The 14,025-nt window shown below is 40.7% G+C and overlaps 1 protein-coding gene across 4 annotated transcripts in view; it reads right to left on the bottom strand.

Annotated features, from left to right (window-relative positions):
- ryr3 (ryanodine receptor 3) overlaps nt 1–14,025 on the bottom strand; it is a 369,427-nt gene that overhangs the window by 160,469 nt on the left and 194,933 nt on the right. For all 4 annotated transcript variants that reach the window (XM_059649213.1, XM_059649214.1, XM_059649215.1 and 1 more), the window contains 4 exons: nt 13,299–13,401; nt 8,456–8,593; nt 5,287–5,560; nt 2,560–2,674 (listed from right to left, as the gene is read on the bottom strand). In XM_059649213.1, the coding sequence (XP_059505196.1) occupies nt 2,560–2,674; nt 5,287–5,560; nt 8,456–8,593; nt 13,299–13,401 (630 nt within the window). The remainder of the gene's footprint in view (nt 1–2,559; nt 2,675–5,286; nt 5,561–8,455; nt 8,594–13,298; nt 13,402–14,025) is intronic.

Here is a 14,025-nt window from a genome sequence, read left to right as displayed (position 1 = left end):
AACATTGCTTTGCACAAAGCACATAAGTAAATACTAAGCTTAAATACAGCCAAGTGAAATTCTTTACTTGCAGCCGAGTGTAAAATTTATTTTTTAAATCTATGAATATCGTAAAATATGAATTGGAAGGAATAAATGCCAAATAACCAGGGTACGTTATCCTCAGTAATACAGTTTTGATTAAAGTAAATCTCTTTTCAACATTCACCTTGTGAGACATGATGGCAGTTAAGTCAAGAGTTGCAGGGAAGTGTGGGAAGAATCTCTCAATGGGCTCGACTTTGATTTTGTACAATAGCATAAAAGGAGAGACAGTAACTCAACAATCTATTTCACACTGCTCCTGACTTGTGTAGCTTTTGTTTCACTATCTTCTGTTTCACATTAATGTTTTACACTGCATGTGATGACCTACCCAAACTAGCTTATCTTCCCTCCAACAGGTGACTAGCTCAACTGAAATGCTTGTCTAAGATTTTGGGATTGAACTTTGCTCCACCATTGTCTCATTTCCTTAAAACATTTAAGAGGGACAATTGCTATATGGCAAAGAAGGTGCATGTATTCACATGACTAGAGGAGTTGTATTGTCGGTGGATATCTTTTAGGGCTGGATTTTCAAGAGCATGGCATTTCCTGACTCAGCTGACCTACCTCAAGTTAGAGGGACACACTAGACCGAATCAAAATATGGGCAGCACTGTAACACAGTGACGAGCGCTGCTGCCTCTGAATGTCAGGGACATGAGTTCAAATTCTAGCTTTGGGTGACTGTCTGTCTGGAGTTTGCTTATTCTCTGAATGTCTAAAGTGGGTTTCCTTCAGGTGTTCCAGTTTCCTTCCACAGTCCAAAGATGTGTAGGTTATGTGGACTGATCATGCTAAATTGCTCATATATCTAAGGACGTGCAGGTTAGGTGGATTAACCATGGTAAATGTGGAGTTACAGGGAGAGGCTGGGGTAGCGGAAGGAGGTATGGATCTGGGTGGGATGCTCTTTGCAGGATTGGTATGGACTTGATGGGCTGAATGACCAGTTTCTGCACTGTAGGGATTTTGTAAGATAATCCTTATTCAAGGAAGTGGGAACAGGATTGAGCAGGCCCAGTGACCTTGTGAGTAGGCCCTTTGCAGCCATAGAGACAATCAAGAAATGTGTTGAACTGGGAGGTAGGCCTACCTTGGTTCTTTGCGACTTTGTCCCCAGTTTTAGAGATTTTTGACCCTCTAAGCTCAACTTTCACACCTTCTCACATGTGACCCACTGACTCACATCACTTCAAGATTGAAATCTGCTCTTTCACACGTTTCGCGACTCGAAACAAATTGGAACAGTTAACGTCAGGAGAAAACTTTATTTAGAATAATAGAGTTATAAATTCTAAGCTTTTAGAAAAGTGGCAGAAACTCTTTGAGAATGTAAACGATCACGTCAGGTTGAGCCATGTGTTTAAATGTGCTTTATTATCTTCTGCCATCCAGTGAAACAATAACATTAAGCAAAAACATGTTTCCGGTATCTCGCTTAAAAAGTGGAATGAAAATATTAACCAGCATGTTAGTCCATAACATTACCACAGTAAGAGCAGAATAGGATCAAACTCCTGAGATGAGAGGATTTTCCTATGTGGAAAGGTTGAGAGGGTCAGGTCTCTATTCAGGGTTAAAGAATGGGACATGATTTTATTGAAATGTAAGATTCTGAGGGGCTCCATGGCAATAGATGCTGAAAGATTATTGAGACCTGTCCCGACGGGAAAAATGCTTTCCTGGCCACTTTATCTACGCCCTCACTGTCTTATAGGGGTCTAGCAAGTACTTCTCACTTGCACTGATCCAAGAAAAACAACCAAAGCCTATCCAATCTTTCCTCACAGACAGCATCTTGGTAAATCTCCCCTGCAGTGCAATCGTATCCTTCCTATAATATGAGTGACCAGAGCTGCACACAGTTCTCCAGTTGCGACCTACTACTTCAGCATAATCTCTTTGTTTCTGTTCTATTCTTTACCTAATAGATGCAAGGATTCCCTTGGCCCTCTTAACAACCTATCTATTGTCCCTGCTACCTTGAGGAATCGGTGGACACATACACCGAGATCATTCTGATCTCCACTATATTAGGGTCCTACCATTCAAACTGTAATCCCCTGCCTTGTTAGCTCTTCCCAATCACATTACTTCACATGTTCCAGGTTGGACTTAATTTGCTCCTGTTATGTCTACTTGATCAGTCCATTGACACCCTCCTGCACTTCACAGCTATTTTCCTCACTATTTACCACCCTACTAACTTTCAATTATCTACGAACTGCTTGATCATAACCTCCACATTTGAGTCCAAGTTTAAGTCTGCTAAAAAGGCAAGATTTTAGCCCACTTAGAACCCATTCATCTACAGAGTTAAAATCAGACTCTTAATTCCAATGCTATCAGCAACTATTTTTCCCCACAGGCTTATTCACCAAATGAATATGGATAAATACTGTTGGCTCAAGTCAAATTGCTTTTCAAGCAATACAATTCTGTAAAGACTTTTATGTGGTCAATGCAAATTACCTGTGATTTATTTCCTCCGAGCACATTCACCATGACGTCCATGACTGTTTCATGCATGCCTAGCACTCTCATTAAATTTGGGTGTTGATAGAACACTTTGTTGTTCATGATATCCCTGAAGAATATGCAATAACAAGACTGAAATTAGTACATGTGAGCTTTGATTTACCTGAAATTAGGAGCTCTCTCTACTAAATCTGTTTTTTATTTTTAAGGTCAACAATTCTCACTTTCTCCCTTAGGGTGATGGCTGCCAGCTTCTACCAGCACTGAGAATTCTCAATAGAGACACTATTAACAACTGAGACATTGCAGTAAATGTTTGCAGACTGTTTGATCTAACAGCAGTGCGGCTAAGTCAGGTTCTATCTTTGCTTATCCTCAAACTTTCAGCATCTTGTGGGCAACATGGTGGCTCATTGGTTAGCACTGCTGTCTCACAGCACCAGACCTAGGTTCGATTCCACCCTTGGACAACTGCCTATGGGGAGTTTGCACATTCTCCCAGAGTCCTTGTGGATTTCCTCCAGGTGTTCTGGCTTCCTCCCACAGTCTAAAGATGTGTAGGTAAGGTGGAATAGCTATGGCAAAAGAGGGTTACAGGGATAAGGTGGAGGGTGGGTCTGGGTGGGACGCTCTTTGGAGTGTCAGTGTGGATTCAATGAACCAAATAGTGTGCTTCCATGCTGTAGGACTTCTATAATTCTACATGTGAAAGACAGTCATTAGTTGTCTGGTCAGCTTTTCCCCTCCAAAATTGAAAGTTAGACTGATTGTACCACTATCCCAATTAGCATTGATTAACCTGAACAAACCAGGCATCAAACATTAGAAAATCTCCTTGCTTACCCACTGGGAAGAGCTCCATCTTCTGTGATATGCCAAATGCCTGTCTGCTATAACTGGCTCATTTCTTACATCTCCATCTTTTTAACCCCTTATTTTCTCAGAGGAAAATCAGAACTCATTACAGTAAAACATAATCTTACTGACAGTTCCTCTTTATTATTCACTCATGGGATGTGGGTGTTGCTGGCTGGCCAGTATTTCTTACCCATCCCTAGTTGCCCTTGAGAAGGTGGTGTTGAGCTGCCTTCATTAACTACTGCAGTCCAAATGCTGTAGGTTCACCCACTATGCCCTTAGGGATGGAATTTCGACATTTTGACCCTAGCAACGGTGAAGTAACATTCATATATTTCCAAGTCAGGACAGTGAGTGGCTTGGAAGGAACCTGCAGGTGATGGTCCTTCCAGATGGAAATGATCATCATTTCGGAAGGTATTGTCTGAGGATCTTTGATGAATTTCTGTATTGCATCATGTAGATGGTACACACTGCTTCTAGTGAGTGTCAGTGGTAGAGGGAGTGGATGTTTGTGGATGTGATACAAATCAAACGGGCTGCTTTGTCCCAAATGGTATCAAGCTTCTCGGCTGTTGTTGAAGCTGCACTCATCCAAGCAATTCAGGAGTATTCCATCACATTCCTGGCTTGTGCCTTGGAGATGGTGGACAGACTTTGGGGAGTCAGTAGGCAGGTTACTTCACCACAATATTCACAGCCTGCTCTTGTAGCCGCTATGTTTATGAGATGAGACCAGTTGAGCTTCTGGTCAATGGTAAATTCAAGGAAGTTGATAGCAGGGGTTTCAGTGATGGCAACACCATTGACTGTCAAAGATCAGTAGTTAGATTGTCTCTTATTGGAGATAGACATTGCCTGGAATTTGTGTGTTGCACATTTTACTCCCCACTTGTCAACCCAAGCCAGGATATTGTCCAGATCTTGCTGCTTTTGAACATGGGCTGCTTCAGTATCTGAGCAGTCATGAATAATGTTGAACATTATGCAATCGTAGGAAAACATCTCACTTCTGACCCTATGTTGGAGGGAAGTCATTGATGAAGCAGCTGAAGATGGTTGGGAATGGGACATGACGCAGGGGAGCACCTGCAGAGGAGTCCTGGAGCTGAGAAGATTGACCTCCAACAACCACAACCATCTTCCTATGTGCCAGGTATGACTCCAACCATGGAGACTTGGCCCCAATACCCATTATCTCCAGTTGTGTTTGGACACCATGATGGTCGAGTCTGGCCTTGATGTCACGGATTGTCATTCTCACCTCACCTCTGGATTCAGCTCTTTGTCCACGTTTGAACCAAGGTTGTAATGAGGTCAGGAGATGAGTGGTCTTGGTGGAACCTAAACTAGGTGTCACTGAGCAGGTTATTGCTGCGCAGGTGCTGCTTGAAGCACTGTTGATGACACATTCCCATCACTTTACTGATGATCAAGAACAGGCGTGGAGTGGTATTTCACCGGATTGGATTTGTACTGCTTTGTGTACAATTGTGTACTTGGACAATTTTTCACATTGTCGGGTAAATGCCAGTGTTGTAACTGTACTGGAAGAGCTTGACGAGGGGCAAGTTGTAGACTGCACGACTTTAGCACTATTACCGGAATGTTGTCAGGACCCTTTATATTAACCGGTGTCTGAAACCATTTCCTGACATCATGTGGAGTGAATCGAATTGGCTGAAGACTGGCATTAGTGATGCTAGAGACTACTGGAGGTGGCCAAGATAGTTAATCGACTTGGCACTTCTAGATGAAGATTGTTGCAAATGCTTCAGTGTTATGTTAGATTACTACTTTGTTACAATAACATGCATCTTTAATCTGTACAAACCAATTGAAGCAACTGAAACATGTCCATACCCTAATCCACGTATCATAAGCATTTCTTCCTCCTTCCCCATTCTCACGCTGAGGAGAGATCGAATGCGCCCAAGGGAAACCAGCAGACTGACTGTTTCCTGGACAGAGGCTGCACTGATAGTATACGCTTTCCGCATAGCTTGCAGCAGCTCACCAATTGCATCGTATTGTCGCCGCAAAAGGCTAAACATGGTTTTAATCAGCTCTGGATCTTGAAGGTATGATTCTTGAGACCAATGCACTATAGTCTGAGAGATAAGTTGTGTCAAATTGGCTAAAAGGGAGATAAAATTCAGAATAATATCAGACAACAGCAAGGTAATCTCCAGGATTATGAACAAGCAAACAATCAAAATGTTCTCTCAGATGGTTGTAGGATACCACATTTTATTTTAAAAGATTTTCAAGGAGTTCTGGTGCTAATGACCCCATATATTATACTTCCTTAAAACCTGATACCTCTGAATCCACTAAGGCTCAGGACTTTACAAATGGAAGCGGTCACTCAAGCCAGTACAATGGGGACTAACAACCCATCTACTGATGAAGGTCTAACATTTGCACTTGGATAGCTCCTTCTGTCAAGCAATATTCCTGAAAGCCCTGTGCATGAAAAAGGAGACAAACTGGCCTCAAGTATGAAGTTAAAAGTAGAGGTTTAGAAGAGTAAAAGGTGTGGTAAACAAGATGTGGTTAAAGAAAAGGTTATGTTTTCACCAGGCTTTTGAAGTTAGCAAGAGAATTTAGCTGAATGGAGGGAATTAGGAAGACAATTCCAAACTCTCAGAATTTTGATGGTTGAAAGGTTAAGGGATAGTGAGGCTTCTGACATATAAAGGTAAACTTCCGGCTAAGTCTGCTCTTTTTTTAACTACGAATATCCTGTTAAGATATTTCAAATAGTTTCTGGAAGTCTGCATAGACAATTTGATGATATTAATATGAACTGCAGTGTCATACAGGTATGAAATGGAAACAAAAAGCATATCATATTTAGTCTCTGCCCTATTTGTCTCAGATGGTTGTAGGACTCAATGATAATTTTTTATCAGAGATAATGGGAACTGCAGATGCTGGAGATTCCAAGATAATAAAATGTGAGGCTGGATGAACACAGCAGGCCAAGCAGCATCTCAGGAGCACAAAAGCGCTGCTCCTGAGATAATTTTTTATGTTTCTTTTTAAATATCCTTGATAACTAATTCAAGTATTTTCCCAGTCACTAATGTTTAACTGGTAAGTCTGTTGTTATCTGGTTCTACTCTTTCCTACTTTGTCCCAATTCTTGGCACACTCCACCTTTCCAAGAGTTTATGGAAAAAGACACTGAGTTCTCTTTGTGGATAAATCAAATGAGTCTTCGTAAATATATTGCTATCTAATACATCAACTGATACAAGTTCCTAAACATTATTGCATGACCAATCCAAAGGCATCAGAATTGATAACTTCTCAACAGCCTTCTTGGAATAAGGTTGATCACTTTGTTACTCAACCCAATGTCCTTACTTTCTTAAAAGATGCTTCCAGGATTAAAAACAAGCAAACTATCAAGATGTTCTTTCAGATGACTGTAGGATACCACATTTTATTTTAATAGCTTTTTGAGGAGTTCTGGTACTAATGGTCACATACATTATACTTCCTTGGCACTTGATACAACTGAATCAGCTAAAACTCAGGAACTTTACCAGTGGGAGCATTCACTCAAGCCATTACAATCTACAGATGAAGGTCCAACATTTTAGAATATTATGGCTTGTCATGTGAACTGCAAATAGACTCCACAGGAGAACTGGCAGATAAAGAATAGTGACCAGTTAAGTCACTGTTGGGCCAAATTCTTGTTTAACTCACTTTCTTACTGTGAGTTTGGACTGCTGTCCAAGCTGTATTGTGCTGTGAAGTGAATGGACATTGTTCACATACAAATTTTCTGATGCCTCCCAGACCTAGAATGAATCAGGCAATGCCTGATTAAAGGATTAATTGTGATTGTGGGAGACACAGAGACAAGGACTGGAGATGATGTCCAGCTGAAATGCGACATGATGATCCGGTTTCTTTGTAATATCCTTGTGCAAGCATCAACCAACAATGAAAGAAGATTGGAACTCGAAAATTGAAAACACTGTCACCCAAAAGGATAGATTGGATGATCACCGAATTTTAAAAATTTAAACAGCAGAATTAGAACAAACCAACAAACCAACTGACAGATCAACTTGAAATCTGTGTGAAAACTTTTCGGAACATTGTTGGCAAGTGATGATTTTTTAAAAAATGAAAATGTCAGAATAATTCATTGCTTTACATGAAAAACTAATCAAATGTCTTAAGATGAAACTATGAATCAAGAGTTTGGTTAGGGTTTGGCAAGAATTGACTTTTTAAAAGGGAGCTTGATAGTAATTTGTCATGTTACAATAGAGAAACGTCAGCTTCTTTGCTTAATAAACCCTTCCGATTCTGTTGCTCCTGCAACATTAGCAATCTACCCAGTCTCGAAAATAAAAACACGACACATTCAGCTGTATAATTCATTAACACAACACCCTGCAGAATCAGCAGTACATACCCAGACTCAAAGGGTATATCACACACCAACTTCAGTATCACTTGCTATTGATATTGATACTGACGTTAGGGTGGAAATGGAAATTGATGTGAACCACCACAGAATTAGCCATACTGTAGTTGCTGAAGTAAAATCAGCAGGAATTGTAGAGATTGGATCCCAGCATTACTATAGTGTTCTACAATTTACATTCAAAAGTGCACAGCAGTGTGGATTCTGACAATTACATTTAAAAGAAGTAATTTAAGAAGTAGCATTTTCTCTGAGAGATAATGAATGAAATGTATTTTCTGTGCTGATCAAGGTGAGAAATCACATTTTGCATGCATTGTTACATCATTACATACACAACGTTGCCAAAACTTCTGTGTAATTTGAATGGTCAGCCATTTCATTTTTTTTCTCAAAATATAAAGAAAACCCAGTACTTTACGCTCAGTTTATTTCACGTTTATTATACACCTTAATATATGACTTCCATTTAAAAAACCCTATTGTAACTAAGTAGGCTGCTACTCTTCTGAAATAAAGGTTTTGAAATGGATTGTCCATAAAATTCATGTTATTTCAGTTAACAATGTTGGCACTTACTAGGGACTTTCTCTTCCTCCTCACTTGGAGTTTCTTCGACTTTCTTTGGCTTTCCTTTGATTTTATGCACTAGGTAAAGTAACTTGCCCATCAGAGATTCATCTTTATCTTCTTCCTCCACTTCTTCGTATGGAATGCCTAAAATCAGAACAACACTGTCAGAACAATACAGTTCATAGAAACATTAAATCCTAGAATCCCTACAGTGTGGAAGCAGACCATTTGGCCCATTGAGGTCACACTGACTCCCTGAAGAACATCCCAGCCAGAACCACACCTTACCCCATCCCTGCATCTCCCATCACTAACTCACTTAGCCTGTACATCCCTGGACACTATGGACAATTTTAGCATGATCAATCCACCTAAGCTGCACATCTCCGGACTGTGAGAATAAACCAGAGCACCCAGAGGAGACCCATGCAGTCTTGGGGAGAATGTGCAAACTCCACACAGACAGTCACCTGAGGGCGGAAGCAAATGCAGGTCCCTGTTGCTGTGAGGCAGCAGAGCTAACCACTGAGCCATCGTGCCATTCAGCTCATAATCCCTTACAGGTATATATAAAAAAAGTAGTCATCAACTTGGTCATAAAATTCAGACAACAGCAAGAAGTCAAAAAGAATAAAACAGCTTGAAGAACATGTGACTATTTCAAATTCAAATGTTCTTTACTTATCTCATCATCTCCACCTCACGGCACCAGTTTTTCAACTTTGCATATATTCCATAAAGTTGGCCCCTGTTTACTTAAATTTCAGAATGAATTCGAACAAATGTTTTAAGATGTGTATTGATGTGACTGAATCGCAACAAAAATTAATTCATTGGAATGGAATTTGAATATTGCTTGAAAAAGGGGCCTATTGCTAAAACTTTTCACCTGTACTCATATGGACAAGTACAAAAATAACAAATTTCAGATGATCACAACCACTTATATTACTAGAGTAACAGATACTGATTGATTGGCAAGTTGACTTGAATTGACTGAGATATTGTCAAATAGAAAGCTTGGGAAAGCTTTACTTTAAAAAGTATCATTTAGAATCCATATTTAATTGAGTTAAAGGGGTTGATCGATGAGAGAGATAATGGGAACTGCAGATGCTGGAGAATCCGAGATAACAAAGTGTGGAGCTGGATGAACACAGCAGGCCAAGCAGCATCTTAGGAGCACAAAAGCTGACGTTTCGGGCCTAGACCCTTCATCAGAAAAGGGGGAGGGGGAGAGGATTCTGAAATAAATAGGGAGAGAGGGCGAGGCGGACCGAAGATGGATAGAGGAGAAGATAGGTGGAGAGGTGAGTATAGGTGGGGAGGTAGGGAGGGGATAGGTCAGTCTGGGGAGGATGGACAGGTCAAGGGGGCGGGATGAGGTTAGTAGGTAAGAAATGGAGGTGTGGCTTGAGGTGGGAGGAGGGGATAGGTGAGAGGAAGAACAGGTTAGGGAGGCAGGGATGAGCTGGGCTGGTTTTGGGACGCGGTAGGGGGAGGGGAGATTTTGAGGCTGGTGAAATCTACATTGATACCATTGTGCTGCAGGGTTCCCGAGTGGAATATAAGTTGCTGTTCCTGCAACCTACGGGTGGCATCATTATGGCACTGCAGGAGGCACAGGATGGACAAGTCATCTAAGGAATGGGAGGGGGAGTTAAAATGGTTTGCGACTGGGAGGTGCAGTTGTTTATTGCGAACTGAGCAGAGGTGTTCTGCAAAGCAGTCCCCAAGCCTCCGCTTAGTTTCCCCAATGTAGAGGACGCCACACCGGGTACAGCAGATGCAGTATACCACATTGGCGGATATGCAGGTGAAGATCTGCTTGATGTGGAAAGTCATCATAGGGTCTGGGATGGGGGTGAGGGAGGAGGTGTGGGGGCAAGTGTAGCACTTCCTGCGGTTGCAGGGGAAGGTGCCGGGTGCAGTGGGGTTGGAGGGGAGTGTGGAGCGGACAAGGAAGTCGTGGAGAGACTGGTCTCTCCCTAAAGCAAACAAGGGTGGGGATGGAAAAATGTCTTTAGTAGTGGGGTCGGATTGCAGATGGCGGAAGTGTCGGAGGACGATGCGTCGTATCCAGACGTTGGTGGGGTGGTATGTGAGGACGAGGGGGATCCTCTTTTGGCAGTTATTGCAGGGGCAGGGTGTGAGGGATGAGTTGCGGGAGGTGCATTTGAGAGAGATCTGGATATATGTCATTTATTTTGGACATTGTATCAAAGTCAGCATAAGGGACACTGGCTCCTCCATGACTGACACACTCATTCTGGCCTTCAGATACATGTTGTTATGTTCTTGTACTTCAACATTTCTCAATTACAGCAAAGCCTTGAATCAACTGGTACAGAGGCATGATTGAACTGTAAACAACTCAGTGATAGAATGGACAGATTTTCACCAATAGCTGTAACAATGGAACGGTAGGCAGTCTTCACTTTCTGAACAATTTTCCTTTTTTGTTTGGTGACTTTCCTGTATGACCACAAGATTATAAATAAAGCAAGTACAAAACAGTCAAAATGCTGGATACTTCACTAAATTGTAAATAGATTAGCCAACTGTACACTCAGATGAGACTACTATACCTTAATAACCTACAAAAGTCCTTCTATAACAGACATTAAAAATGTTTGGCTTAGTAATGGTTGATTACATCCTCAGGAAGGGTATAAATAACTGAACGGGTCTATTTCACGCACTTATAATGTTCCTATATTAAAATTACTACAACCTGTTAATGGGCTGTTAACGTTTAGCACACCATAGACAAACTAGATTTGGAATATGACGATGTTCCATCTCCAGCATTTGGTAAACATTTTAAGAGTCGTCCTCAATGTGTCCTGGAAACGGACACAGAAGTCAGACCAAACAGACAACAACTCGAAGAGCTGCATACAGGGATTGAAAGGCAATGTCAGCAATCAACCAGAAATTATAATCTCTCTCATGTATCATAGTGCATGAGAGCTGTTAGGAGACCCACTTGTGCTGAGGAAGCAGCACTGATATCTTGAAAAAATTTGGACTTAGAAACTTAAATACTTTGAATGGGTTGCTAAGTGGTAGTTTAAGCTGGCCACGTTTCAGGTGAGTGATTTAACTTGACCTGTTAGACAGCAAAGACAGTATTTATTTGCAGGACATGCAGGTAGGATTGTTTTTCTGATGGGTCTCTTTAGAGGACAAGAAACAGCCAATGATTTGCATGGAATGTGTAAGCTGATCCTGCCTGAGGTAGGACAACTTGTGTTGCGTTGTGTGCTTTGATCCGTTCATTGTCACGCAGGCTTCAAAGTTCACAACTGACATTACTGTTTTCAGAAAACAAACAGACCTCACTCCTGGGCATGAAATATTGGCCCTACCAAGTTCAGAGGAGCCACAGCAATCAGATTCCTCAGTTCAGAGAACTTGAGGTGTGAGCATCTCCAAATTCAGAGAATGTGAGGTGCTCAAGTTTGCAAAGAATGCAGTACTGGGTTCCAGGGATGGGATGGGGCTGCGTCTGGGTTGGTTGCTGTTCAGAGGGTGGGTGCAGAATCAATGGTCTGTACAGCCTCTATTATACTATAGAGATTCCGTGATTCTATGTTCTATTTTAATTGAAACATGTTCTTAAGGAAACCAACCTGGTTTCTCTCATTGTCTCATGTAACCAAAATGCTCTAACAACACCTTCCATGACTCAGAGTCGATTCAGGGACAATCCGTATCTTGAATGCAAACATGCATCCATTTGAAAATTGTGTCTGATTTTGCATATTTGATCTTTAAACTTCTTTTATGACTTCATGCTACAGTATTAGAGAATTTTATACTTCATTTTGCCTTTTGATTTTTAATTTCTTTGCAAAAATTTTTGTTTTGCATTTCAGGCATTCTGTTGGCATTCAATACGGTTTACAACCAACAAAATACCATGAATACGTTCAATGAGAATAACAGCATAAAGAGAGAGCACCATATGGAAGGGCAATTATACCTCAGAATGCAGTTAGGGAACCATCAACTTTGCCCAGAGTTTTCGAGATTCCAACTATGGTATCAAAGAACCTTAAATGTAATCCATCCACACCACCATCTGCTTTAGGGACCTCTGGACAATTTAAAGAACTAAAAGAGTTCTTCCTGGCTGTGTTGCCACTTCTATCAGGCTGATTCCAGAAGGTCATAAGATACATTTGTTACACCAGCCAGTTTGCTGTTCACAGATATAAGAAAACTGAGAGACTATGCTTACAAGGGAAATACCTGAGAATTCTCCTTTTAAATAGGAGGCAGCCGCTGAAGAGGATGCATAATACATTTCTACGTGGCAAGTTTCCTGAGAGCCCAAGGTACATTAGATGAAACTAACATGGTCTCTTATAACTATCACTGTGCAAGTGTACTGCAAAGCAGCAAACATGCTATTTCTGTTGGCAGTATTTGCTCGTTCAGATTTGGCCTAATTCCTTCATTAACCTCAACTAATTCCACAAGGTGTTCTGCTTGACAAGTTAATTGAGCAGTTATCATCAAGATGAATCACTCAGTAAAGTGTAAACTGATGAAAAGCTTATACACCGACTCACTGATTTTGATATTAAATGTAAAAGTTAATTGTCTCAATGAAATGTACATCTACATTCTGCACTTTATTTCACTGCTACTTTTAATCTTTTTGGTAGTTATTTTCTTTATGTCATTTGTTGATTATTCCTGCAACAAAAATTCATTAGTTCAGTCATTTGGCAAGGAGGCACAGTAATAATACCTATCTCCATAAATAACTACCATTACGTGGCTCAACTCCGAGCAGTTGAAATGCCATACCCTGGGACCTCAGTATTTCATTACTCACCGCAATGTGTTTGAAGGTCATCATGGAAGTCACATAATTCTTCACGCATATCTTCTGGGCAAGTGGAAGCATCATCATTCCTAAAGTTCAGCAACATGTTAATCTGTAAGAAAATATTACAACTCAATATTAAAGAAAAGTGAGTGCAGAATATATTTTCACATTTCCCGAGAATCCGGGTTACAATACGTGGTACTAATATGGTCTTTTATACCTATTACTGTGCAAGGATATTGCAATGCAACAAGCATGCTATATCTGTTGGTAGTATAAAGGAAAGTAAGAAATGAAGTAAAAGCCGTTAAGGTACAGCTCCTAATCTGTCATTGCATAATTTGTGTAGGAACACAATTTATTTCTGTAAATTTGCCTTTTTTCAAGTCCCCTGCAAATACAATCTATTTTGAGGATACTGACCTTCTGAAAATGGAAAACTATTATCCTTTTCATCTTTCATTGAATTAACATTTGTAATTTTGTTAAAAAGGAAAGGATGAACACTTGGGCCTGGATTTTCCAGAAGAATCTCTCCACCATCTGAAAATGGTGGATATGGCTGAAAATCGGAAATCCCACATCCAAATACAGTATCTACCAATTTTCTGAAGACGGGAAGAGAAGCAAGTCACTTTTCAGGTTTTGGCATCTTACTGAGGCAGTTGCCTATATAAATCAATAGTTGCCTCCACTTGTGTGTTTTTGGTGACGTAGGTGTATAAAACATGAA

This window comes from Stegostoma tigrinum, chromosome 10 (genome assembly GCF_030684315.1).
Source record: "Stegostoma tigrinum isolate sSteTig4 chromosome 10, sSteTig4.hap1, whole genome shotgun sequence".
Classification (NCBI taxonomy): domain Eukaryota; kingdom Metazoa; phylum Chordata; class Chondrichthyes; order Orectolobiformes; family Stegostomatidae; genus Stegostoma; species Stegostoma tigrinum.
Note: the sequence above shows the minus strand (reverse complement) of the source record. Positions and strands in the feature narration are given on the sequence as shown.